General features: G+C 41.6%; 1 protein-coding gene and 1 long non-coding RNA gene across 4 annotated transcripts; one reads left to right on the forward strand and one right to left on the reverse strand.

The window, feature by feature from the left end:
* On the reverse strand, positions 1–21,634 carry LOC122687890. 3 transcript variants are annotated; one of them, XR_006339257.1, is made up of 5 exons: positions 21,315–21,634; positions 14,208–14,432; positions 993–1,276; positions 801–897; positions 1–278 (listed from the first exon to the last, which is right to left on the reverse strand). It is a non-coding gene; the product is annotated as an uncharacterized LOC122687890 (long non-coding RNA). The 3 variants fall into 3 exon arrangements; XR_006339258.1 differs by having other exon boundaries at positions 801–1,276; positions 14,361–14,432; XR_006339256.1 differs by having other exon boundaries at positions 801–1,276.
* On the forward strand, positions 21,634–27,806 carry ING2 (inhibitor of growth family member 2). Its single transcript, XM_043893616.1, has 2 exons — positions 21,634–22,577; positions 26,988–27,806. The coding sequence occupies exons 1-2, from the start codon at positions 22,403–22,405 to the stop codon at positions 27,656–27,658; spliced, it is 846 nt and encodes a 281-aa protein (XP_043749551.1). The 5' UTR covers positions 21,634–22,402; the 3' UTR covers positions 27,659–27,806.

Raw genomic sequence — 27,806 nt, forward strand, 5'->3', positions numbered from 1 at the left:
CTTCAAAGAAAAATTTTATTTGGAAAGACTATCTTTATTCCATTATTTTACCACTTTCAAAACATTTTTAGGGCACCTCGTTTGGAATGGCCTTTTGTTACAGAAGCATATTCTTTTGAATTGCCTTAGCGATTTAGTGGTAGAAAATATTTGTATTTTGTTGATTGACTTGCTTTTTATTTACTTGAGTTTATGGTACAAAGTACACTTATCAGACAGGTCCTTGAATATCCTCATCAGGTTAGAAGATTCCAAAACCCTCACTTCAGAGTTTAGAGCTGCAGGACCAGAACAAAGGGGAATTATTTCTGAGTTTCCAGAGTTGGCAACAGCTCTCAGACCAGCTAAAGAGGTGGTCTTGAGCTGGGCATGTTGACTGACATCTGAACTGAGACCGTGAGGCTGCGGGGAGAGAGGTGCAAGGGGAGGAGGGGGTGGGGATAGCACAATAAAGTTCTCAGGGCCTCAGGGGGCATTCTCCAGAGGGATGTTTTAACCACAGAAAGGGGAAGGTGTGCTGGTACAGATGTCCTATAGGTTGACGTCAAGAAAAATGAGCTATTGTGATGCCCAGTAAGTTCTTCCCAGGGCCCACACTGTATGAGGAGGGTCATCACAGCCACCCAGCTACCCAGGTGCTGGAGAACATCCTCTTGGCATTCTCAAAGTCTTTTCCTCCAACAACATCTCAAATGATTATGCCCCGGAAAGAAAAGCGGGCAAGGGCTTTAGCTTAGACACTTCCCCAGACAAGTGATCAGGACAGGCTGGTGCTGGAACCTTACCCACAAAGTACTTACCTCTTGTTTTCCTTCCTCCTGGATGTCAAGCTGCTACTGCTCCCAGCTGAAGCGGCTCCTTGCTGTCCATGCTGTGGACACTTTTGCCACCAGATGTCTGCGGATGAAACCCACCGGGGAGTGGCTGCTGAGCGGCGTTCACAATCTCACTTTGCCATCATCACTGGGTTATGATGAAAAGTTGGGCCTTACCACTGAGCAAGACATTGTGTGGAAGGTTAAGTCAGTGTTAGTCGCTCAGTCGTGTCCAACTCTTTGCAACCCCATGGACTGTAGCCCGCCAGTCTCCTCCATCCATGGGATTCTCCAGGCAAGAATACTGGAGTGGGTTGCCATTCCCTAGTATTTTGGTCATCACAGACTTCCTGGAGAAGACTGTTCTCATTAAAATAACCTCCAATATTTTGTTCCATTCTGATAGTTAAGAGATAGATGGCCATCACAAACACAGTACACGCTCTAAAATCCGACATGACCTATAAAAAGAATAAATTGTTCAATCAATAAAATTGGCAAAATATCAGCAACAAAAAAAGACTGGTGACGTAATAACCAGTGGATGTCACACTAATGAAAAGTGGGAGGAGAGAGCCAGTTCTCTCTTTAGGACAAAGTTCATCTCAGGAGAGTGATAGCAGCCTAGCTCTCTAAATCTTTTCCCTCCGTCCTTGAGAAAAGTCTTCGTATTGCACACAACCCTCTGCCTCCAAGACGCAGCATTAGGGCATTGATTTTTCAGGGAATAAACAAAAAACGCAGGAAACACAGGTAAACATGTTATTCATCAAACATGTCCTGGGCATCTTATCTGCCAAACACCTAAGGAGTTTACATTGACTGGAGGATGGAATGGTGCTAACAGGGCTCAGAAGCAAAGCTGCCTACTTCCAATTCTGCCAGTACTTCAAGCTGCAACAATGTGATCTCTTCCAAATATGTCAGCCTTCGTGTTTTTCTCTTTATTTCTCACTTCCAGCCCCTCTTCCTGTGATCAGCCCTCCCTTTAGATGGATGATAGTTTAGGAAATGCTCTGATCACTTCCAAGTGAAGCAAAAGAATGGTTACTATTGGTTACACTCCTTTCTTAAAATTATAGACAGCAAGACTTTCTCTTCCAATGTCTTTGTAGGAGTTTGTTTTCCTCTGGGCTAAAATGCCTGAATTAGTCATTATCTGATCCTTTACAGAAGAAGTGTGCTGACCCTTCATCTTACCTGTCATTATCCTTGTTTGAACAAACTCAAAATATTCCAGATGGTACATGAAAGGCTTCTGTCTGCTTCATCGATCATCCTGGCCTCATTCTCTTCCTCAAACATATCATTCTCATCATTTGGGTCTTATCTCAAATATACCTAACTCTTTTCTTTCTATTTTTTATTTTTTTTTACTGGAGTGGGTTTCCATTTCCTTCTCCAGGGGATCTTCCTGACTCAGAGATCAAACCTGGGTCTTCTGCATTGCAAGTAGACTCCTTACCGTCTGAGCCACCAGGGCATAAATATCACTAACTCTTAATAGAGTATCCCTTACCCCAAGGAATCACAGGTCCTTCTTTATTACCTTCATAGTTATCTTATTTTTTGCTTAGTCATTTTTTCCTCGACTAGTATGCAGGCTTCATGAGACCAGGCACTTTATTGTCTTGTTTATCAGTGACTGGCACTTAAGTGGGTGCTTGGTAATTTTAAAAATTGTAATGAAATACACATAACACATAATAAATCATTTTTAAGTGTACAATTCGGTAGCATTAAGTACCTTCATATTGTTGAGTAGACATCACTACCATCCATCTCCAGAACTTTCATCTCCATGCCTTCTACCCCTGGCAACTACTGTATTCTACTTTCTGTCTTCATGAATTTGACTACTCTAGGTACTATATGTGGAAATCTATGTGTCCTTTTGTAACTTGCTTATTTCATTTAGCATAATACCTTCAAGGTTTGTCCCTATTGTAGCACATATCAGACTTACCTACCTTTTCAAGACTTTCTTTTCCTTTCCTTTCCTTTATGTGTACATACTGCACACTTTGTTCATCCATTCATTCATCGATGAACACTAGGAATTTTTTAATTAGAAATCTAAATGAGGCTTAATTGAGTTTTAAAATCACAACTAGCTAACTAATGAACAATTAGTATGTGCTTAATTTTATATCTAAAATCCCACTAGCAAAGCCAAGAAAGTAATCAGCATGTGTACTGAATTCTACTGGGGACAAGAAAAAAGGTAAGAATATATCACCTGTTTTGGAAATATTCATAAGTCCTTTTGCAGCAGACTACTTTTATTGTCAAAGAAGTGTTAGCCTCTCAGTTGTGTCTGACTCATTGCAACTCTATGGACTGTAGCCCTCTAGGCTCCTCTGTCCATGGGATTCTCCAGGCAAGGATACTGGAGTGGGTTGCCATTCCCTTCTCCAGGGGATCCTTCCAACCCAGGGATTGAACCTTGGTCTCCTGCATTGCAGGCATATTCTTTAACATCTGAGCCACCAAGAAAGCCCATTTATTGTTAAAGCAGAATACAAATGCAATTTCATTCCATTTTAATTTAAAAACAGCACCTAGATCGGCAGGCAATGCTTTATTAATTAACAGCAATCTTCTTAAAAAATCATTTTGTGTTACCTAGATAAAATTTCAGTTTCACAGTTATGAAGCCAAGATTAAAGGGAAACTGAAAGAACAAGTTGCCTGAACATGAGGAAAATATAATAGAGGAAAATAAAGAGAAATCTGGACTTTATTTATCTAATTACACCAAGGGGTAGTGGAAAATTGAAGAGGATCAGAATATACCACCCCCAAATATGCCACTTTGGCATAAGGATTGTTTTGAGTTGAGGGCAACTGAGAAGCAGCAGATGCAAGAAAAACTCTCTGCTCTCCCCTTTCTGTCTAAAAGCAGAGCACAAGTTTCCTTTTGTGAGGGTGTCACCCTCTCCTGGACCAGGAAGGGAAAAACATTTGTCATGGGTGATGCAGATGGTGCCAAGATGAGTCCACATAAATAAAACTTTACTCAGTAACCCATCTTCCATTACTATCCTCCTATATTTACTTTCCCACCATTTCCCACCCACAGAAGTCCAAACCCCTTTCACTTTGTCTTGTCACTTCTCTAGGACTTACCACCCATTGTTACGATGGTATATAAGCCCCCTGCATTTAATTGATTCTTTGGATATTCACTTTATATGAAGGTCTCCATGCATGTGAAAATATTAAAATATTAACATCAAACAAACAATAAAGAAGGCTGAGCGCCGAAGAATTGATGCTTTCAACCTGTAGTTTTGGAGAAGGCTTGAGAATTCCTGGGACTGCAAGGATAGCAAACCAGTTAATCCTAAAGGAAATCAACCCTGAATATTCTTTGGAAAGACTGATGCTGAAGCTGAAGTTTCAATACTTTGGCCACTTGATGTGAAGAGCCCACTCATTGGAAAAGACCCTGATGCTGGGAAAGATTGAGGGGAAAAGGAGAAGGGGGCGACAGAGGATGAGATGGTTGGATGGCATCACCAACTAAATGGACATGAGATTGAGCAAACTCCGGGAGATAGTAAAGGATAGGGAAGCCTGGCATGATGCAGTTCATGGGATCGCAAAGAGTCAGAAACGACTTATTGACTGAACATCATCATCAAACAAAATTTGTAAGCCTTTTCTCCTGTGAGTGTGTCTTTTGTCAGTCTTACTCACAGGCCCCAGGCACAAAAATCTAAGATGAGAGTTTTCATCCTCTACATAATAATTTGAGAACACAAGGCATTTGTTCAATGAGTTTTCTTTTAATGAAGAAGGAACAGTGGTATAGTAGAAAGAACTTTGAAGTTAGATAAGCCTGGATTGAAGTCTTGAATATACTGTTTAATATATGACCTTGGGCAAAGTATTTAAATTCTGTGCCTCAATTTCTGTATCTATAAAACAGATAAGACTGACTCAATGTCGTTGTTGTGAGGGTTACGTAAGATGAAATATGTAAAATATTTTAATTTGTATCTCTGTTGTTAAAGATGGTTGGGAAGAGCTAAGAGTTTGGGAAGCAGGATAGATAAAAACTGAACCTTAAGCTTTTCTCTCTTTCTCAACTTGGGGCTAATATAGAAACATATAGGGGGCCCACTCACTGGGTTAGCTGGCTGTTTTGTGCAAAGAACTTTGCAACTGAAAGAGGTATTTGAGAAAAGTCCAAGACCTCAAAGAGTACAACATAAAGCACAGAAGGGAAGCAGCTGCTGTGGGTATTGCTGATTGATTCACAGGAGGAAGGAAGAAAGGAAAGAAAAGAGACTGTCTGGCTGAATATCAATATGTAGCAAGAGCTTTTACCCGATAATTCTGCTTTAAGGGGCCTCTATTAAGGACATAATCCAAAATACATAAAAGCAATTGAGCATACAGATGGTCATCTCAATCTTATGAGATAGAAAACCCAAAAACAACCTGAATGGCCAAAAATTATAATATTTTTATATGGCAGAATATTACTAGGACTTCCCAGGTGGGCCAGTGGCTAAGACTTTGCACTCCCCATGCAGGGGGCCTGGGTTCTATCCCTGGTCAGGGAACTAGATCCCAAATGCCACAAGTAAAGTTTCTGAGTGCCACAACTAAGACCCAACAGAACCAAAAAAAAAAAAAAAAATTATTTAGTCATTACGTACAAATGAGTATAAACAAATATTATCAGCTCAATTATGTAAAAAAAACAAAGGAACAGGTGAAAAAAGACTGGAAGGACATACAAAAACAGTGTTAAAAGTACTCTGGGTGGTAGATTGTGAACATGGAAATTCAATGTATTTCTTTTTAGTGTTGCCTATTTTGAAAATTTCTACCCTTAATTAGTATTATTTTAGATTTTTCTTTAATATGAACCATTTTTAGTGAATTTGTTACAATATTGCTTCTGTTTCATGTTCTGTTTTTTTGGCCTCAAGGGATGTGGGATCTCAGCTCCTCAACTAGGCATCAAACCCTCACCCCCTGCAGTAGAAGATGAAGTCTTAACCATTAGATCACCAAGGAAGCCCCCAGTGTCATTTCTATAACCTTCCCTCTTTAAAAACAAACAAACAAAACCACCAACACCACAACAAAAAAAATTATTCAAAAACTATATGCAGAAAAATATCTGTAGTGCAGGCAATCTTGGATATTGATTAAAAGGAGATCCAGCCATTTCATGTTTCAGAATTGTAGGTGGCAAGATGGAACTTAAAGAGCCTGAGACTAGTGTTTCCTCCAGGGTGGAGGCATCTCTTCCCACTTCATAGGGAGAAGGCCCACAGGACAGAGCCTGCACACTTTGAACAGTAAATTGAGAGTCTCAGCAGAAGCCTCAGAACTTTGTACTGTAAAGCCTGGAAGCGAGAACCCTGGTGAGACTCTGGGGACTATAGTTCCCAATATCCCACATTACCATAAAAAGACCTCAACACGACTACTGGAGAACATTTGATCTGGAACAGGACCATGGGCATGTGTCTGATCACAGGAGATTTAAATATGGTAACTAAATCATACAGCTTCCCATTCCCCAGTTCCAGCAAGAGTTTAAAACTATGTTTTTATATCATAGGTGCTTTTGTCCTTCTGAGAAGGCGACTAGGAACAGATGACTGTACCATGGCTCAGACAATGTATTTTCCTCTCGCTGACATTTCACTGCAAATAGCATTTTCCGTGGTCCATTCCACAGGGACTTTTTTCTTTTTGGAGTTCCATGGTTCCTCAAGGTCAGAATTTTCAACAGTTATAGGCTCTGTGGCCCTCATCTGATTTTTAGGAAATATGTGAGCAACTTCAGGCCAAATGCCAAGGATGGTAAGCTGATCCCAAAGTGACAGCAAAGCTTCCTTCATTCCTACCTCCACAGGAGCTACTCATCTCTTCGTTTTTAAGATTTTCTAGGTGAGTCAGTTAATGGACTATGTCTCCTTGATTTATAAGCAAACATATTAGACCTTCTTGACAGTTCTCACTGAAAGCTCTCTCTCTTGACTTTCTGAACGACTCCACAGCACAGCTAAGTTTAAAGTAATCTTCACATAGCTTCTCTCCTAACTTGTTTTTAATCTTTAATGTGGATAAGGGGTCAAGACTCATGTATCCACTCTGAAATTTTTGCATGGTGGTCTGTTTAGAATAAAACACATAAAGAATTCTTTCCTCAGCTAAAATTTTGATGGAAGAGTCCCACTTAAATATTCTATCATATATACGCATAGAAAATCTCTGGGAAGACTGGTAAGAAATTGGCTTTCTCTGGGAAGAGGGGTGGGGAGACAGGCATGAGACTGTATATACTTACACCATATATTCCTTTTTACTGTTTGGATTTATCATGTGCATGTATTTTTTAAAGATATTTGAATAAATTTAAAAAATCAGAAATGAAAGATAAGAAATCCTGCTTAAATAGACATTTATATCATGTTCTTGGTTGGGACGACTTATCGTTGTAAAACTGTTTAGCCCTCCCACAATTATCTATGAATGTAGTGCAATTCCAATAAAATTCTAGCAAGATTTTTTACGGGAGTTTGACAAATGAATGTCAGAATATATATGAATAAATAAACCTCCACAAACTCCCTAATTTGAGAAAGAGGAGGGATTCACCTACCAAATATTAAGATGTGGTAATGAGCCAACAAAACTTAAAAACTGTATTTCAGGTAAGGGACAGACAAAACAAACAAGGGAACAGAACAGGAATGTGCATGAGGGTTGAGTCAAGTCATAGGGAAAAAGGATTATTTAATGTATCATGGAAAAATGGTTCACTTCACGGAAGAAAAAAATAAAACTTTGTCTCTACCATACACCATATACAAAAATAAATCCCAGTTGGATTAAAGGTGTAAAAGATTAGAAAATATTAAAAAGAGGAAAGTTTTCTTTAAAATTTCTTAAAACAAGCCTCTCAATTCACAAATGGATACATGAATACACCAAAATTAAGTAGTTTTGTTCAAAGAAAACATACTGGCAATGTTAATACATAGCTAACAGACTGGGAAAAGATATTTACAGTATTTAAAATCAATAAGGGGAAAAATAGCTACAGAGAAATTATGGAAACCAGTAAGAAAAAACAGGAAACCCTACAGGAAAACGGTCAAAGAATTCTCATAGAGAGATTCTCAACCTCACCAGTAATCAAGTCCAAAGTGAAATAATTATGTGTTTTTTTTACCCAGTAAACTGACCAAGATTAGGAAGTTGGATAGAACCAAGTGATGGTGAGGATGTACAGAAGAAACACCCCAAATGTTGTTAATTGAGTGTTAACTGGTGAGGCCCTTTCCAAGATCAATTTGGAAGTATTACAAGAAAGTGATAAAGTCCACATGCTATTACCTAGTAATTTCATTCCTAGATATACCCTAGAGAAAATTTTAAATGGTTCACAGGGTAACTTCACAAGTACTCACTGTTGTGTTGTTTGTGGTGGCAAGGCTGGAAGCAATTACTATTATCCAATAATGGAGAATACTAAACATTTCTCATAAGTTGTAAAAATGCTAAATACATTGCAATAGTTAAGCAAACAAGTGTCACTTTAAGAAAAAGACTCTTCTCTAAAAATCTAAATTTATACAACAAACAAAATGAGAATTTTTATTATTAAACGATTCTTTTAATTTATATCAGGATAATGGAAAAACTTTTATTAGAAGCCAGAATACCTGACTCCACCATTCAGGAGCTATTAAACTTGGGGCTAGAATCTAGCCTAGATACTTAATCTAGTCAAGCCAGTTCCTTCATCTGTGAAATGCTGTCTGCTTCAGTGTCAGTGTGAAGAATAAGCATGAAAATATTTTGTGAAATATGAAATGTTATAAACAAAAACCTAAGGATTCATTAAAATTACCCTTTTGATGTAAAGTAGCAACTCCTTTAATATTTTTTAAATGGATTTATAAGAACAGAATTAACACATGACTAAAAAGGAAATGTGCTATAATACAGAAAACTATTTCTGGGTCAATTACTTTCAAGCACAGTAGGAGGTAGAACATATATATATTAAAACATTCTGGATAATGTAAAGATAGAATGAGAGTAGGCTATGGGAAGCTCCTATTTTCTCTTTAGAATAAACTCATTACTTCTTGAACAGTTTTTAGAATTCCATTTTAACTGATTAATTTTAGCAAAACTTTTAGGATTGTGTGTGTGTGTGTGTGTGTGTGTGTGTGTGTATGTGTGTGTGAGTGGTTGTCCTACGGTTTACAATACACATCCTTAACTTTTCAGAGTTTTCTAAAAAATATCTACTTATTTATTTAGCTGTGTTGGGTCTTAGTTGACACAACTCATGTAGGATCTTAGTTCCCAGACCAGGGATCAAACCTGCATCCCCTCCATTGCATGGCAATCTCTTAACCACTGGACTGCTGAGGAAGTCCTAACTATCCAGTGTTTTTAGAGTTATATTGTAGCACTTCACATAAAATAGAACACTAAAAATTGCATGCCTCATTCTCTCTTTTCCTTCTAGAACCCTACATGTTAGATCTTTTGGTATTATCTGATATAACAGGTCCCTGAGGTACTGCTCATTTTTTCATTTGATAGCAATTTTCCCCTCAGATCTTCAGAGTGAATAATTTCTATTGATCTGTCATCAAATTCACAAACACTTCCTTCTGTTCTTAAGGCTATCCAGTGTAAATTTTATTTCAGACATTATACTTTTCAGTACTACAATTACCTTTCAGTTCTTTAAAAATTTCTATACTCTTCTGAGATTTTCCATATTTTCATTCATTACAAATATGCTTTCTTTTAAGTCCTGAGCATAGTTGTGACGGCTACTTTAAAATCCTTGTGTTGAATTCCAACAGCTGATTCATTGTGGGGCTAATTCACCATTGAACTAGGTTTAGGGGTTACCTTTGCCTACTTCTCTGTATGTCTAGTAGTTTTAGATACTATCCTGGACATAGAGAATGATGTACTTTACAGATCTCACTTCTGTTACGTTCTCTAAAGAGCAGCAATGTCTTTTTGTCTTTGTATACAGTGGACTTGGCTGAACTCAAACTCTGAAGCCAGTGCAGTGTTCTTGGGTTTATCTGGGCTGCTTGCAGTGCACCTTGCACATGGGTAGTTTAGGAGTTAGCTAGAGACGTGGGCAGTTTCTACACAGACTTTAAGGCTCCCTCTCTGTGGCTTTCTTCTTTCTGGGATTTCTCCTCCACTTTCCATTTTTTGTTGTTTTAATTGCCTCCTCTTCATCTCTTTGGTGAGGCAAGGATTCCCAACCTAGGGTTATGGCAATGGCCTGACACACAACACCAAGTCATGAGACTGATGGCAATTTAGAGTCAGTCACACGTACTCAGAGCCTGGGGGAGGATACCAGACACCACTCAGGGCTTGCAGGGAGCTGAAGCCTGCCACTTGGGCATAGGCAGGAAATGTACCTGTCCTCAAAACAAGAAGGGTTGTTTGGCTAGAGGACCTTTGAGGACCATGGGAGCAGAGTGGGGAGGGGAACTTGGTGTTAGGCCATTCATAGCCTTCCTGATCCTACCCAATGTCAAAGCAGCACATGATACTAACTCTAGGCCCTGTATCACACTGTGGTTGTGCTGGAATCCACTCTCTGGCTCTCCAAGCCAATACATCTGCAAGTTTCCAAGTTTACATCATCCTATAGAACTGGGTGCTGAAGGCTAAAAGACATAAAAATAGGAAACTTCTGAAGCGCCATTTCATTCTTCTAAGTATTGACTTCCCTCCAGAGTTTGCCTTCTTTTGCTTGCTCTGCAGTGCCTCTTGGTATTTTAAAAATATCTTATCCAGAATTTATAGTTGTTATTTGCAGAAGAGTGATTTGATGGGAGCTCTCTGGTTAATACCAGAAGCAGAACTTTTGAAGTTTATTCTTAATCTTTGGCTATAAGCAGTTTAACTAGATAGCTGAAGAATTTATTGATTATACAATTTATTGATTATAAAAGGAATTGGGTAGAGTCTTTGGAATGATAATAGTAAAGCATATTAACTCATAGCTGTAATTAATAACTGTAGGGCTCAAAAAATATCATCCCATAAGATATGTACATTTTGATTTAGTGCAAATTTTGATTCCACACAAATAATTCCAAGTCAGTTGGACTCAGCACTGATCAGATAAATCCAAGAAAAAATGTGTTTTATTTCACATTTTTTTACATACTGCTACAATAGATATGAAGGGAAAAAAGCCATTATTTGACAACATAGTCCCATATTTCTTCTTGGATATACACCATCTTCCAGAAACCATGATTGACTTCTACCAATTTTCTCTTATTCTGCCTTGCTTCTACATTTATTCCTAATTCGATTTTATTTATACTTATTCTTATAAGCATTTCCCTAACACTATATATTCGTGCTTCTGTATCCCTACAAGACTATAAATGTCTCCTGGACATGGATCAAATATTTGATTCCATTTAAATCCATACACAGCACATACTTGTGTATGCTGATTATTCTTTTTTCAGTGAATCTTATCAAGCCTTGAATGGACAAATTGGGTTTTAAAATTCTTCAGAACTCTGGACGTGGCTGTTGTCTTTGGTGAGACCAGAACCACTCACAAGAGTCAATGGCAGGTTACGAACATAGCTAAGACTTCTTATGGCAAAGGACAGAGAGCAAAGATGTACTGGGAAGTCCAGAGAGGTTACTACAGGCTTCCAATGTCCTTGGTCTGAAGCTGCCAGGAATCCTCTCTCTCTCTCTCTCTCTCTGTCTAGCAGCAAACTACAGGCATATGTTAAGTATCTCTACCTGTGGAAGCCCATTTGAGTCTCAGGGTCCAAGATTTTTATGGGGAGCTGTTAAAGTACACACATTATGCGGTACAATCAGCTACAGCAACTGAGACTCAGGTCCCCAACTGTGAAACCAGGTGTCTGAGTTGTGCAAAGGAACCTGACAAGCCAGCATGGCGTGTTCCATTTCTCCGGGTGTTCACCACAAAATCGTCACTCATAATAAAAAAACATTCCACAGGCCAAATTCCCAGGGCCTGCCAGGTCAGTCATGGTTTCCTTGGAGACATTCAAGAAATAAGCAACCAGACCCGCTGCAGAAACTTTCTCCCAAGGGTGTGTATGTCCTTGCTATCTGTTATTACCAACTCCCGGCTTACTGATAGAAGTTAATATGAAGCTAGCTAAGTCCTGGCATGTGGGAAAATGTTTTTAAGACCACTGCACATCTACATCATTTCCTCTAGTCTCTCTATCTACCCTTCCCAACACGTTCCCAGACTCCAATTTCTACAGTGGGCTATTCTTTACAAACAAGTAAGCTACCTCTAGGAAGCAACAGTTAATGCTGTTTGGAAGAAGCATACACACTCAGTCGTGTCTAACTCTTTGCAACCCCATGGTCTGTAGCCCTACAGGCTCCTCCATCCATGGGATTTCCCAGACAAGAATACTGGAGTGGGTAGCCATGCCCTTCTCCAGGGTATCTTCCCAACCTAGGGATCCAACCTGGGGTCTCATGTATTGCAGGCAGTTTCTTTACCATCTGAGCCACCAGGGAATCCTATTAAATCCAATTGATATTACCTCCTGGAAATTTTCTATATCTAGCTCCTTTGTTTCATATAACTTCACTTCCCTGTTAATTGCTCCTTCCTGGCTTCTCCGTCTCTCTCTTCCCAGGTCATTATTCATTACAGAAGAGCTGTCAGCCCCATTCTTTCTAGAAAGCAACACATCACACACCAAAAAATAGTTTCTGCAAAAGATCCCTTACATGAGGTATTATAACCACTCAGGTCAGTATGTTCAGTTGTTTCCCTGTGTGTTATATATGTAACACATATAATATCAATTTTATTAAAAAATTAATTGATTCCTACCCCAAATTGAAAAATATGCCCAGTGGAATGGAATTTATTTCTTGGAACCCTTTGAGCCATGGAACAGAAATCATAACTGCTTCCTGTATCTCATCCTTTCTCTGCTTTATGACATCTGGACTCTTATCCCAATCTTTTTCCTTTTTCAGCTGCTATATTCAGAGTCCTTTTCATTAGCTACTTCTGCTTAAATTTCAATCATGTAGAGAAGACTACAGCTCAGTAAGGGACAGCAGCGAAGGACTCCTTCTGCGGTAGACACGGTTCATAGGTCCCTTCTGTGGCTGTAGGCACAACTTATACACAGCATGAATCAGAACATCAGCCTGAATATGAACTTTCAAACATTTAACTTGTAACAATGATAACCTAAGGTATTCAAGTAAGACTGCACAAAAATCAAGAAAGCTCTCAAGAAGTTGAGGGCTATACTGAATGAGGAAAAAGCTAAGAGAACTCTTAAACTGTTAAAAAAACTTCACACAAAAAAATGTACTTGTGAGTGAAAACTGTCTAGATCAGTTTCTAAAGGGTGATGTCTTCAAATCTTCAAACTTACCAATTGTGGTATTTCTTAATTTTAACTTTGTATAACAATATATGCACAATTAGAATGCTGTTATGCCAAGGACAGACATTACCAGCAATAGTAGCAGAAAAATTCTCATTAAAAGTGAACTGAAGCTAAACACTATGGGCTCCTTTCCCAGTGAGTAGTATACATATGCATTTTGTTATTGTAGGGTGCATGGAAATCTTTTTGCTTCTTTTATATTAAAAATAAAGTTTATATTTTGTTAAAGCAATAAATATATTTAAAAAAATCAAATGTGCAAAATAATATTTGCAAAAACAGTTCTCTCTCCAACTCCAGATCCCCGGCTCTAAAGCCAAGGCAACTATTATCATAGATAACACTGGACTATTCTTCCAGAGATATTTTATGTGAATAGTAAATAGTAATAATTCTAAAGCTAACATCAGAGAACTATATTCAGTATCCTTTAATAAACCATAATGGAAAAGACTATGAAAAAGAGTGTATATGTACAACTGAATCACTTTTCTGTAGAAGAGAAATTAATATAGCATTGTAAATAAGCTATACTTCAGTAAGATAAATTTAAAAAAATAATAAAGCTAACATCATGTAAGGAAGTCAGTAGGCTCTTTTGAACTTATTTTTGAATCAACATGCCACTTTTCAAAGATTACATTAGATAGGCTATTAGTCCAACCCTGAATTACAACTGTATTTTTTGTTATACATTAAAGTGTTATGAATACCTCTTATAGATATAATTTAAATGTCATGATCCCTAAATCTTAATTCTTGTGTTATACCCCCCACCATCAATGGCTCAAATAATCATTCCTTTCTCTGATTTTTCTATTTTTCCTATAACAGAAAGGTTTTCAGCCTCTAATACTTGCCACACAAATTTTCCCCATATCTTTTACACCTTTGATCTTTTAATCTCTCTAATTCTAGTACTTACTTTCAGCAGATAACAGGAAAAAATATTTCTACTGTCACTTCAGGCATTTCCTCAAGGTTGTCTCCCTGATAATGTCATTTCCATGACCAAAGGGTATTATGCTGAAGGATATGGAACATACAGCAAAGTTAGAACACACGAAAGATGCCACACCTCGGCCACAGGTAGGTAATGAAGAACACAATCTTGTGTTTTCTCCAGCAGAATGGAACAATTGAGAGCAGTCTAGAAGACAAAAGAAAATGAGATAAATTATTTGTTAAATATTTCCAAAATGTGGCTCTTTTACTTTATAGAACTAGCCCATTTAAAAATACTCTAGCAAAATAAGGTTATAATTTTTCAGAAACATATATACTGAGTAAATCAAGATACACTGGTCTCCATAGATTAAAGAATCAAGAGAACCCCAATTTATGGAAATAAATTAGATAAGCAATTTTTTTAAAATTTGTTACCCTCAGAAGCTAAATCAATATTCATTGAAGTGCTGGATTAAATTAACCATGCCAAGAGCAATTAATGAAACAATAGCTCCAATAAAGCCTCATTAAGTAATCGATTAGAATCATTACAAGGAAGAAAAGATTTAGCAGAAAGCTCCAGGCCAGTAGCCTGAAAGTGAAGTTGCTCAGTTGTGTCCAACTCTTTGTGACCCCAGGGACTGGAGCCTACCAGGCTCCTCCGTCCATGGAATTTTCCAGGCAAGAGTACTGGAGTGGACTGCCATTTCCTTCTCCAAGGGATCTTCCTGACCCAGGGATCAAACCTGGGTCTCCTGCATTTCAGGCAGATTCTTTACCATCTGAGCCACCTGGGAAGCCCAGCCAGTAGCACGAGTTTCATTTTTAAAAGACCATTCTTATTTTAACCAGAGCTGAAGGCATAAGGCATTTGCCCTTGAAAATAAGTAACAGTCTAAAGGATTATAGGAGGATTTCTCATAGTTTTGATTTTGTGATTATTTGGATAATTACCATTCAGGAAATTCTAATTTTCATTTAGAGGTGATTTTGTCAAATTCACTGCAAGACTTCTTAGAAAAAGTAATTTTATAATATCCCAAGTTCTTAAAATTTTTTCCCCCTCTATGGGTACTGTTCTCCTTTCCAATGATTATGAGCTAAGATTAACTAACATTTGCTTTACTCTTAAATTTTTAGGTGTGTATTTATTTCATCTATGCAGTGTGACCTTGGGCAAGTTACTTAGCTTATCTGGGTCCCCATATTGAAGTGAACTCTTTGCGACCCCATGGACTAGCCCATGGAATTCTCCAGGCCAGAATACTGGAGTGGGTAGCCTTTCCCTTCTCCAGGGGATCTTCCCAACCCAGGGATCAAACCCAGGTCTCCCTCATTGCAGGTGGATTCTTTACCAGCTGAGCCACAAGGGTAGCCCATGGTCCCCATATTATCACCTATAAAAAGAAGTTGGTCTAGAGTTGATCTTTAACAGGGATTCTCAACCTCTTCACCATCCTTCCCTACAGACATTGCTAGGGGAACCACTGACTGAAACTGCCTGCCCTGGCCAGGCCAGATAGTAACCATTTGCATGAGTTACCTTAAACAGGAGGTCCTAGAAAGGAACGCAGAACTAACAAGCTACCACCAATCCGAAGAATTCAGAAAAGATCTAAAGGAGGGAAGAGAAGCCAGTCCCTGTCCTACCAACCTCCCAGAATCCTCCTCACTGGAATCCATCTTGGCTGAGCAATGCGCACACACCCAGGGAGGACCCAGAGTCAGAATGATTGGCCAGAGACAACCGGGAAGCTAATCCCGTCACCATAAGATCCAAGACTGCGGGCCACGCACATAGCAGAGCTGTCCTCCTGGGTTCCCTTACCCCTTTGCTCTCCACTCTGGCGCCCCTTCCCAATAAAACCTCTTGCTTTGTCAGCATGTGTCTCCTTAGACAATTCACCTCCCAGTGTTAGACAGAGCCCACTCTCAGACCTGGAAGGGGTGCCCCTTACTGCAACAACACAATGGTTATGATGAATTAACATCAGTAGTGGCTCACCCAGCTACTGGGTGAGGGTACCTGTTGCCTGTCCTCTCTTTCTTTGGGGGACACCACTGATCTAAGATTAGTGTTAACTATACAAGTCTGTGGAGAAGGAAATGGCAACCCACTCCAGTATTCTTGCCTGGAAAATTCAATGGACGGAGGAGCCTGGCAGGCTGCAGTTCACGGGGTCACAGAGTCAGACACGACTGAGTGACTTTTACTTATACAAGTCTATAGTGATTAGGAGATTAAAAATGACCATCTGAAATTGTGTAACCTTGAGAGCAATTTTTTGGTTTTTCCTTCATTCAACCTATATTTACTCAGCACTGTGCAGGGCTCTGAGACAACAGGCACAGTTCTTGAATAAAATCATCTTTTTTGAGGTACTTAGTAAAAAAGAAAAAAAACCACATAATTTAAAGAGGGTGAAGCCTATGCTACCATGGCTTTCAATACATTACCTCTTTAACCACACTTCTTTGTCCATTTGATGAAATTAATAGGAAAACCTCTGCAACAAATTAAACATACCCATATGTCAAGCACTGCCCCAATCTTTAATCTCAAACTTGCAAAAGTAAGAGGTCAAAACTTCAGTTTACAGGTTTTGGCTACTCTACGATTCTAGGCAATTGTTGGGTTTATTGCTTATCTGCAAAAACATTTTAAGGTAGGGTACCACTCACTGAGATAACGGAGTATGGACGAGGACAGAATGTGTTGGCATGTCTTTTATCACACTTATGGATCAAGCTATTTCATTATTTGTACAGGTTAAATGATTTACACCTGCAATATCAACCATTTAATTTTGGACAGATTTAGTAAGTTTCCCCAGCAAAATTAGGCCAGAGTTCCAATTTTGAACATAAGTGTAAATCTCTCTTCCTTAAATTTTAAACCCTTTCCCCTGCTTTTAGGAAACATAATTGCATAATTCAGACTCCTTCAATACTGTGACCTAGTTCCCCCTCTTGGTGTTATAAACGGCTTGTGTAACTATGGTAACCATCCAGGGAATACTGAATGTTTTTCTGGTCAGCAATATGCAAAGTATACCATATGTTTTGTTTTTCTCTCTGGGATAACCAAAGTGGATAATACATGCTTGCTTTTCTTCTTAGTTATGGGAATGACATTTTATCATACTGAATTTTCTATAACGATAGACCAAGTCATTCACAGTAACTCCGTTAAAAGGTTTTAGGATCGTCTCTTGCTGTTAGTGGTCATTCTAATTGCTGCAGGCACTATAACCCATAGTAGGATTGTGTACACCAATCTGTGCTGTTTACCTCATAAACTAAACGTACAGGCTAACAATACTAACATTAGCAACATTCCATCCTGAGAATCTGGTTATTTTCTTAACTTCGTCCTTTAGTCCTAGACAAAGTGTTTCCTTAAAGCAAAAAACTAAAATGGAATCATCTTGGGGGTCTACTCAGATACCAAGAAGACTTATTTCCAGTTTTTAGTGATTTTATATGTCTTCTTTTTTGCTGTTTTCCTACAATTAAGGTGTGCTCTTGTGCTCTGTCGTGTCGGACTCTTTGCGACCCCATGGACTGTAGCCTGCCAGGTTCCTCTGTCCATGGGATTCTCCAGGGTAAGCACACTGGAGCAGCGTTGCCATTGCCTCCTCCAGGGGATCTTCCTGGCTCAAGGATTGAAACTCCATCTCCTGTATGTCCTGCATTGGCAGGTGGATTCTTTACCACTGAGCCACCTGGGAAGCCCCCACAATTAAGGTATACTACTTACATAATAAAGCAATCAAAAATGCTTTAAAATTGAGCTCACTGGAGACGTAAATTCTTAGTATTGTTGTTGCCTATTGTACTAATGAACTGATTTAAAGTTTTGGTTTTTCTCAGTATAATTTAAAATGCTTCATTCGGACTTCTAGGACAAATTATACTCTAAAACAAATGCCTAGATCTTTAGATTTATTTGCAATAGATATAATTACATTTCTACAGGGGGCTATCAATTAGTAACCTTTCAATATGAGGATTTTAAAAGTGATTTCCTTCCATTTCACTATATTTTACATAATGCTTTCCAACAATCCAAACATCTTTCTTAGAAAAACATTGCTATCTGCTTCACTGAATTAAACAGGGAATTAACTGCCTCTTAGTGGTTTAGAAAAGGCCTCACTAACCAAATGCAGTGTGGAACAACAGCACCAAATACACTCGTCAAACAAATCAAGTGTGAAAAGGCATCAGTTAGGCAATAGGGAAATTTCAATTGTCTGGATATTAAATGATAGATAATTTTTGGATGCGATAAAGATGTTGTAGATTATCTGTTCATATTTAAAGTATTTATGGAGAAAAATCATAATAATGCATAAAGGATAAGGGAGTGAAATATTATGGGCCATATATTGATAAATGTTCGAGCTGGATGAATGGTATATTTGGATTTATTGTACTATTACCTCTACTTTTGTGTGTGCTTGAAATTTTCCAGAATAAAGTTTTTAAAAATATTAAAAAGTAGAAAAAAAGAAAAGGATTTCAAATTTAATTGGCCTGACTCAAGCAGTAGCTGAGTTTTCTCAAGAGGTGTCTTTAGGAAACCTTCAGCACTGCTTGCTAGTTACAGTTTTCCATCAGATTGCAGGGAGTTTTTTTTTTTTTTTAAAGAATAGTTGTGTGTGTTTAGTTGCTCAGTGGTGTCTGACCTTTTTGAGACTCCATGGATTGTAGCCCACCAGGTTCCCTGTAACGGGATTTTCCAGGCAAGAATACTGGAGTGGGTTGCCATTTCCTTCTCCAGGGGATCTTCTTGACCCCGGGATTTGAAGCTGTGTCTCTTATGTCCCCTGCATTGGCAGGTGAGTTCTTTACCACTGTACCACCTGGGAACCCTCATAGTTTGAAGTGTTCTCCCGCATACCCTGCCAACACTTTACAACCTAAATAAGGGCCTCCAGGGACTGCTTGGGCTTCCCTTGTGGCTCAGCTGGTAAAGAATCCACCTGCAATGCAGGAGACCTGGGTTCAGTCCCTGGGCTGGGAAGATCCCCTGGAGAAGGGAAAGGCTACCCATTCCAATATTCTGGCCTAGAGAATTCCCCATGGACTGTATAGTTCACGGGGTGGCAAACAGTCGGACACTACTGAACAACTTTCATTTTTTTCCAGGGACCTCTTAAAAATTTCCTACCAGGAACCTCTTACAATAACAGATTTATAAATTAATGTTAACCTCAGACAGTTCTACTAATTTGAAGGTGTCAGTAACCTCTTTTTTAAGGTGACCTTTGTACTTTTTCACTTTCATACTAAAGAGCAAATAAGATGCCTTTTTTCTTTACTTACATAATTAAACATCACCAATTAACTTCTATATTTTGGAGAATCGGGGACTTTTAAATATTGCATTTAGCAGGGTGAAGGAAAAGACCCCAAATTTCCAGTTAAGTGACTAGTGAGAAGAAAAGGACATGAGAAATAACCAAGGTCAAGGGCTGAGTTTGGGGAGTACAGTGATTTTTTTTTTTAATCTCCCCCCACACTCTGCTTTCACAACTATGGTAGGAATAAATGTTGATTATCTTTTATAAATCAGCACAGCAAGAAAGCACATCTCTAACAATTCACATACACACATATATTACCATATCAGAGTGTTCTTTATAGGTTTAGAGCAACACAGGCTGAAAAGTCATTATTTAGATTTTTTGCTTCCTTTCAGCCTGTTCAACAGAATTGTGAAAGGTGAAACTAATGTTTTCATTTCCATATTCATCCTTCCTTCCTCTCATCCTGTTCATAGTTCCTGGAGGGAGTGCTTTAGGTATTATGAAATCATTGCTTTCTCTCACTTCTAGTTTCTAACTGTGTCATACCTGCCGGCAAATCACTTCTTAGACTGAATAAAACCCATAGGCGCATTTTGTGTCACATCTGAATCAATAAATTATAGGGCATCTTGTATTATTTGGGGCCTTCATTAAAAACTAGCTGATTTAAATATATTAGTACACAAAAATAGCAGAGTTTAAGTAAAAGGTGACTAAAATTCAATTCTTAGCGGTGACTTTTTTAAGTCCTGGCCACTTAATCTGAAAGACTTCCAGAATGACAAGAAAATACCTAGGCAGTCCTCAGAAATATCAACACAATACACTGTACTGCCTAGGCTGACTTAATATTCAAGTGATCAAACCTTGAAGCCTCACAGCACAAACACACACCTGAGTCCCGAGCCATGTTATCTTGTTCCCAAGACTCAAATTTCGAAGAGTGCTTCTTTTTCGGTTTGAAATTTAAAATATCCTCTAGATCAAGGTCTAGATTGCTCTTTGCATGTCAGTGGTTACATACTATTAACAGCTGTTTCAAAAGGGCTCTAAATAGGTCACCAGACAGGTGGCCCACCACTGTGAACCAACTGGGTATAAGGAGAAATCCAAATTTATCGCCCATTCAGGTTTTCTTTTTAACGCAGAGGTACTACTCACAATAGTGCTTGTTTACACAGGCAATTGTTAAAGTTTCCCATGTATTTGTTCTCTTTACACCCATTTCTTTGAAAAAATACACGCTGTTATATACACCGAGTCCATATGGAACTCAAATCAACTCCTCTGCTGGGCATTTCATTTAACACCAGACAGGAATTTAAACCGTGAGAGCCGATCAAGTAAGACCAGAATAAGTGCCTGACTCCTCATTAAGTTTATCCTCGCGTCTCCATCACCCCTACAAGCCGGGTCCCCAGTGGTTTTCAGTTCTTAGGTCGAAGATGTTAAGTTGACCGTGCCCCTCTCGCCGCCAGGAAGCCGTCGCCGCCGACGTTTCAAGTTTAAACATTCTGATTCCCCGTGGGTAAAACACTTTATTTTTTTAGAAAAAGGTTGTCTGTTGGACAAACAGGTACAGGGTAGAGTTTGCCTAAAATAAACGCGAGTCTCCAAAAGCTGGAGGGCGGACCAAACCCGCAGGTCCTGGGGCGGCGGGAGACCCCCCGCAAGGGCGGAAGCTGGACAAAGCCCGGAGGGAAAAACCCAAAGGCTGGCGGCCTAACGCAGAAAGAGACGCAGGGGGCCGCGGGGGCGCCGCCGCCTACCTCCGCGATCAGCCCCCGATGCGCTGGGAGCCTGAAGGCCGCGGCGGGAGGAGGACAGGGCCCGAGCGCGGCGCCGGCCCTGCGGGCACGCCGCCGCCGCCGCCGCCGCCGCCGCGCATGCCCGAGAGCCGCGCCCGCCGCGTAGTCCCGGCAGGCCTCCCTCAGGGTCGCGGCGGGAAGCGGCTGCCCGCTGCCGCTTTCTGAGGCTCGCCAGGGGCCGCGCTAGGCCCCAGCTGAAGGGGGCGGGGGGCGGGGCGGAAAGTCGGTAACACCGGGCCGAGGGAGCGGGACCCAGCTTCCCCCTCCCTGAGGGAAGGACGGAAGGAAGGCGGTCGCCCGCCCTCGCGCTTCAGTCCCATTCAGACACTGAGCGGAGAGGCGGGCCGGGCCGTGCTGCCCCTTTAAGAGGAGGCGGGGCGCAGCCTGCCGTTTGGCCGCCCTCCGTACCCTCCCCCCGCCCGGGCCGAGAGTTGACAGACCAATCGCCCGGGTGGCGAAGGGAAGGCGGGAGAATGCGAACCCTGCGGTAGGGCGGTAGGGGCGGGCCCCTGGGCCTCTCAGGAGGGAGCCCTGCGCAGGCGCAGAGGCGGCCGCAGCCGGAGGGGCGGGGGCAGCCCAGCGAGAGAGACTCTCCGGCAGGCGCGGGAGGGTGATTGGGAGAAAAGCGGACAGCGAGAGGCTTGTCATGGGGATCCGAGTTACGGGGCGGCATTGGTAGCATCTGGGGCCTCCCGGGGGGACCGGAAGTGTCAACGCCCGGGACCCCGGCGCCAGCTCCGCTAGGGGAGGTCGGGGGTGGGGGGGTCCCTGCTGCTCTAGTCCTGGGGAGGGAGGGGGGGAAGGAGGGAGCCGCGATCTCGCCCCGCCCCTGGGCTTGTTACGGCGGGGGCGGGGAGTGAGGGCTTCTTTGGGGGGGGGAGGGAGCGGAGATCGGGGGACTCGGCAGTGCCCTCCGGAGTGGCGGCCGGTGTCCCCGCGGCGCCGGGCTGCCGAGCCGAGGAGCCGCGGCGGCCGTGGCTGTTGCATGTGTGGCTGCTGGATGCGGAGGCGGCGGCGGCGGTGGCGGCGGCGGCGGCAGCAGCGGCAGGATGTTAGGGCAGCAGCAGCAGCAGCAACTCTACTCGTCGGCCGCGCTCCTGACCGGCGAGCGGAGCCGGCTTCTCACCTGCTACGTGCAGGACTACCTCGAGTGTGTGGAGTCGCTGCCCCACGACATGCAGAGGAACGTGTCCGTGCTGCGGGAGCTGGACAACAAATATCAAGGTAGGGGCCGCGGGTCCTCCCCCCGACTCGGGGCCGCCGGGCACGGTCGCTGGGAGCCTGCCCCGGGGAAAGTGCCACTTTTCCAGCTCCCCGAGTGCACAGTGTGTGGGGGGGCCTGGCGTGTGGGACCCGGGGCAGCGGGCCCCCGTAGGTGGGGTTCGCGGCCCTCCCCCCGCTGCGGACTTCTTGGTGGCGGCGGGGGGGGGTGGTCTCGACAGTGGAAGGGAGCGGTGGCCGCTCGTCAGCCCCCGCTGCAGACCCAGCGGCTGCAGCCTCTGTGGAGACGAAATCAGCCATTTTTAAGCAGCAAGCTCATTTGTTCCGGGTGTTCGCCCGCCGGGTGCCGCAGACCCCTCGGCGCCCCGGCCCGGGGAGCGTGCAGCCGGGTGGGTGGGGGGGGGTGCCGTGGGGAGTGAGCGGCCGGACTCCCGCGGGCCCACAGGGCCGGGCTTCCTTCAGCCCAGTCCGTCTCGGGCCCCCACCCCCTGAGCGCAGATGCACTGGAACGTGCTGGGGGGGAGGGGGCGAGGGCGGACTGCGAAGGCGGCCTCCGGGGAGGTCCCTCCCCCGGCGCTCCGGAGCTCCAGGCTCGGGAATCGAGTCTTCCCCCGTCTCTCGCCCCAGGGAAAGTTCCGGGCCGCAGCCTTTCCCGGCTGCTACAGCCGAATGGTTGAAAGGCTAGGGGGCTCCCCGCGGGGGAGCCGAGGGGTGTGTGTATGTGTGTATGTGTGTGTGTCTGTGTGTGGGGCGAGGAGGACCCCCACCCCCTCCTGGGGGCGGGGCTTTCAGGGGTGACGTAGGGTGTAGGCGGAGTGCGGGCACGCGCGCTCCCGCCCGTCCGGAAAATGGCTGGTCGCGGGAAGGCTCGGGCGGGCGACGCCGGCTGGTCGGGAGGCGGCCGTGCAGGACGTTAGCTCGCCCTCGGCGGAGTCAGCGTTGGGATTTGGGACACGTTTGTCTATGGATTTTCGACTTTTCCCCCCCAACCACTCAAATCACAACAGAGACACAGTCAGCCTCGGGGACCGTCGCCGATCCCGGCACCGCGTAGGTTCCGGACCTTGCGTCACTTCCGGGTCCCCGAAGGGTGTGAGTTGGTTGACTGGGCAACCGCCTGGCGTCCCTCAACCCCCGGGTCCCTCCTCCGCCGAGTTTAAATGCTGTGGCAAAAGCCGCCCTTTGTGGTCAGACCCAGACAGCTAGGACAGGGAATCGACCTTTCTTACAGAGTGTGTTATTTGTTATTTATCATTGGTGACCCTTTCGCCTGCAACTGCAAGGGGAGGAGTTAACTTAAATGGGGAGCCGTTTGCGGTTAATAATCCCGAATCGAGAAACAGACCTTGGACCTGATGTGGAATCAGTCCTCTGAACTTTAAAAAGATAACTTCTTGGACCCATTCTCAGTTTTTCGACCCGTCGCTAATCCTACAATTTAGTGTCTTAACGCATTTCTGGGGCGGTATTTTGGGACCTGCAGCCTGATAGAATATTTAGTTGTCTCTGTGTCTTGTTTTTTAACCTATAGTTTATTTCTGCCTTTTGAATCCATATTGACAGGACTGGTCTCTGTTGGGGTGGGGGGAGTGACTAATACAGATTACTTACTGGTTGTCAGTTGCTGCACTGAGTTCAGAACATTATCCTATTTAATCTTCACAGCTCAATGAAGTAAAAACTCATTTTGCAGACAAATTTAAATTTACAAGGAGTTTAAGTAACTTGTCCAATTAAGTGGGGAATGTTTGACTCCATAGCCTGGCTTCTTCAGGTGCACATGGTCGTTTTTAAAGTATTTAAATCTTTTTTTTTTTTTTTTTAATGCTCTCCAAAGGTGTTTTTTTAGACATGGAGCACATACCTGAATTGTAACCTAAAAATATTACATGTGTGCTTAAGAGTTGTATGTTGAATCTTTTTAGTTTTTCAAATGATAACTCTTAAGTTTGTAAAACTTGCACGTTTTTACATTTCTTTAAAGACCTGTTTGAGATCACAGAAGTTAAGATGCTTTCTTTTAATTTGAATTGGCGAGGAATAATTTGTTAACAGGAAATATGCAGTTTTGACCATCTAGAATTGACAGAAGTGGATTTGACAACGTGAGAAACATTATTGGGCCTTGAAAGACTGAGAGATTATAAAAAGTAGCTCCCTTAAGACTATAGTTCAGTTTCAAAAGTAATACAAAAACAGTGATCTAGTTTTTACTCTATGCGCATGCTTACTAAGCTCAATTCTCAGTTTTCTATTAGCTTTGTATACTTGTGTGGTTTTGGTTTTTCATGTCTTTAATTTCTTTGCTAGTTCTTAAGTATTTTCTGCTTTTTGATTTAATATTTACAGTAATAGTGATATAAACTATTTAGACAGTCAAATTTCTTTCCTACCTATTTCATACATTTTCAGAAATTACTGAAGAACCCTAAAAGTAGACTTAAGAATTTTTAAAGACAGAGGAATGAAGAAAACAATTGCATAATTGAATGAAGTGTTATTATGTATGTGTTAGTCGCTCAGTCATGTCTGACCCTTTGAGATGTCAAGGACTGTAGCCTGTCAGTTTCCTCTGTCAGTGGGATTCTCCAGGCAAGAATACTGGAATGGGTTGCCATTTCCTTCTCCAGGGGATCTTCCTGACCCAGGGATCGAACCCGGGTCTCCTGCATTGCAGGCAGAATCTTTACCATCTGAGCTGTCAGGGAAGCCCAGTTTATTATGGGGTGTTGTTATTAGAGAACCTTAATTTTTGTTCCAGTATTCTTGTTCATAATTTCCTTCATAATCAAAGTTTGTTTACACCTTAGCTAAAATTTCGTGTTTAATACACAGTGCCTTCCATGTAGGTGTGTAGAATGTGCTTAAAGGGCAGAGCCAAATTGACAGGTCTGGCACAGTTTAAAGACTAGGGTGGTTACCTGTTGAGCTTCAATGTCTTCACATGCAGACGTGGTGGCTTCCTCACGGGATTGTGATTCATGAGAAAGTTGCATGGAAGGGACTCAGTAAGTGTTAGTGGCCTTTCTTCTGTCACTGTGTAATTAAGGTGTCTTGAAAACGTGAATATTTACCTCATATATAGTATCTGTGTTGCTATAATTAGCTTCTAATTCCTGATTATTGGATAAGGCTTGCCTTTATTTTTTAAACTTCAATTTTTGTGTGTCTGAGGGGAAAATATATAGCTTATTTTTCCTGGAAGAAAGTTGAGTTCTAAAGAAATCCATGTATATATTTAGCTGGGAAAATGGGCAAGATGTGAACATTGTTTTAAAATATGCTCTGTAGGTGTGAGTACCCTCAGACGTGTGGGGGCACATTGTCGGGTAAATAGTTGTCCTTTGTGTGAGTACCTACAGTTTCCAAGGAGGTTCTATTTCATAAGTTGTGTTGAATACATGCTCTGTGTTACCTTACTTGCAGACACCCCCAATGTATGTTACTTATCTAACGTTTTTGTTCTTGTCGTTAGAGTAATGATATTAGAAGATTAAACAGTGATACGGTATGTGGTGTGATAAATTCCAAGTTAATTTTTGTTTCTGCATCTTTTCTAAGAACTCTTTCAGATAGCATTGTGTCTCATAAGGACAAGAAAGAGGACAGATTTGAATAAGACATTTATGTAAATTTTGGTGACATCTGGAACTATATTTTCAGATTTTTGTATGTCTTCTAATGACTCAGCCATTTTTAGTTGATTTAGGTGTGTCCCACATTCTCTACAGTACCTAAATCAGCAGATAAAAAACTGAGGACCAAATGCTGACTTATCTACAAAAGCACAGTGACCCAATGCTGACTTAACTATAATTTTGTTAGTAGCTTAGTCAGTTGATGCCAGAACCTGAACCTAAACCTGTTCTGGAAATAGTTTGATTTTCAGAGTCTGCCATGTGATGATATAAAAGAGCCATTCAAGCTAATATCATGGAAAGCTAAGAGTTACTTGTGTTTGCTTTGCTTAATGTCCAGGGGATGATATGAAAGTCAAGGTAGAGAGTGTCTCTGGGGCCATGTAGCAAGTCATGTATTGAACCGTAAATCCTGTAAACATAGTTGGACAGTAATCTAACCTAGTCCCGGTGAAAGACTTTTGATTTTTAATTAGCCACAGATCTTTTGTGCTTTCTAACGTAGATTAATGAGTATTAGAGAGGTCTCATTCTTTTATTAGCTTACTTCTAAATGTACTTTCATGTTGGATAATGTGTGGTCTTGGAAAATAAAATGTTTTTAATGTAATTCATACTATACAGGAAAGTGGTTTTATGGTCGAGTTCTTTTTTTTTTTTTTAGTTCTTTCTTACTGTACCAGTTCTGGGAAAAAATAACTAACTTGAAAAATGTCATATGTGCCACCATGCATTTTCTTTTTTTTTTCTGATTTTTATTCTTTCCTTTTTTTAGAAACATTAAAGGAAATTGATGATGTCTATGAAAAATACAAGAAAGAAGATGATTCAAACCAGAAAAAACGCCTCCAGCAGCATCTCCAGAGGGCATTAATCAATAGTCAAGAACTGGGAGATGAAAAAATTCAAATTGTCACACAGATGCTCGAATTGGTGGAAAACCGGGCAAGGCAAATGGAGCTACACTCCCAGTGTTTTCAAGATCCTGCCGAAAGTGAGCGAGCTGCGGATAAAGCGAAGATGGATTCCAGCCAACCTGAACGATCTTCGAGAAGGCCCCGCCGGCAGCGGACCAGTGAAAGCCGAGACCTGTGTCACATGACGAACGGGATTGAGGACTGTGACGATCAGCCCCCCAAAGAAAAGAAATCCAAGTCCGCCAAGAAAAAGAAACGCTCCAAGGCCAAGCAGGAAAGAGAAGCTTCCCCCGTCGAGTTTGCAATAGATCCCAACGAACCTACATACTGTTTATGTAACCAAGTGTCTTACGGGGAAATGATCGGATGTGACAATGAACAGTGTCCAATCGAATGGTTTCACTTCTCGTGTGTTTCACTTACCTACAAACCAAAGGGGAAATGGTATTGCCCAAAGTGCAGGGGAGATAATGAGAAAACGATGGACAAAAGTACTGAAAAGACAAAAAAGGAAAGAAGATCGAGGTAGTTAAAGGCCATCCACATTTTAAAGGGTTGTCTTTTATATAATTCTTTCAGAATTTAATTTCAGAAAATGTTTTAGGGTAAATGCATAAGACTATGCAATAATTTTTAATCATTAGTATTAATGGTGTATTAAAAGTTGTTGTACTTTG

Source organism: Cervus elaphus, chromosome 32, assembly GCF_910594005.1.
Source record: "Cervus elaphus chromosome 32, mCerEla1.1, whole genome shotgun sequence".
NCBI lineage: Eukaryota > Metazoa > Chordata > Mammalia > Artiodactyla > Cervidae > Cervus > Cervus elaphus.

Coding starts and splice junctions, on each gene's coding strand:
- ING2 (XM_043893616.1), top strand. CDS start 22,403: ATGTTAGGGCAGCAGCAGCAGCAGCAACTCTACTCGTCGGCCGCGCTC. Junction 22,578..26,987: donor GCTGGACAACAAATATCAAG/GTAGGGGCCGCG, acceptor TCCTTTTTTTAG/AAACATTAAAGGAAATTGAT.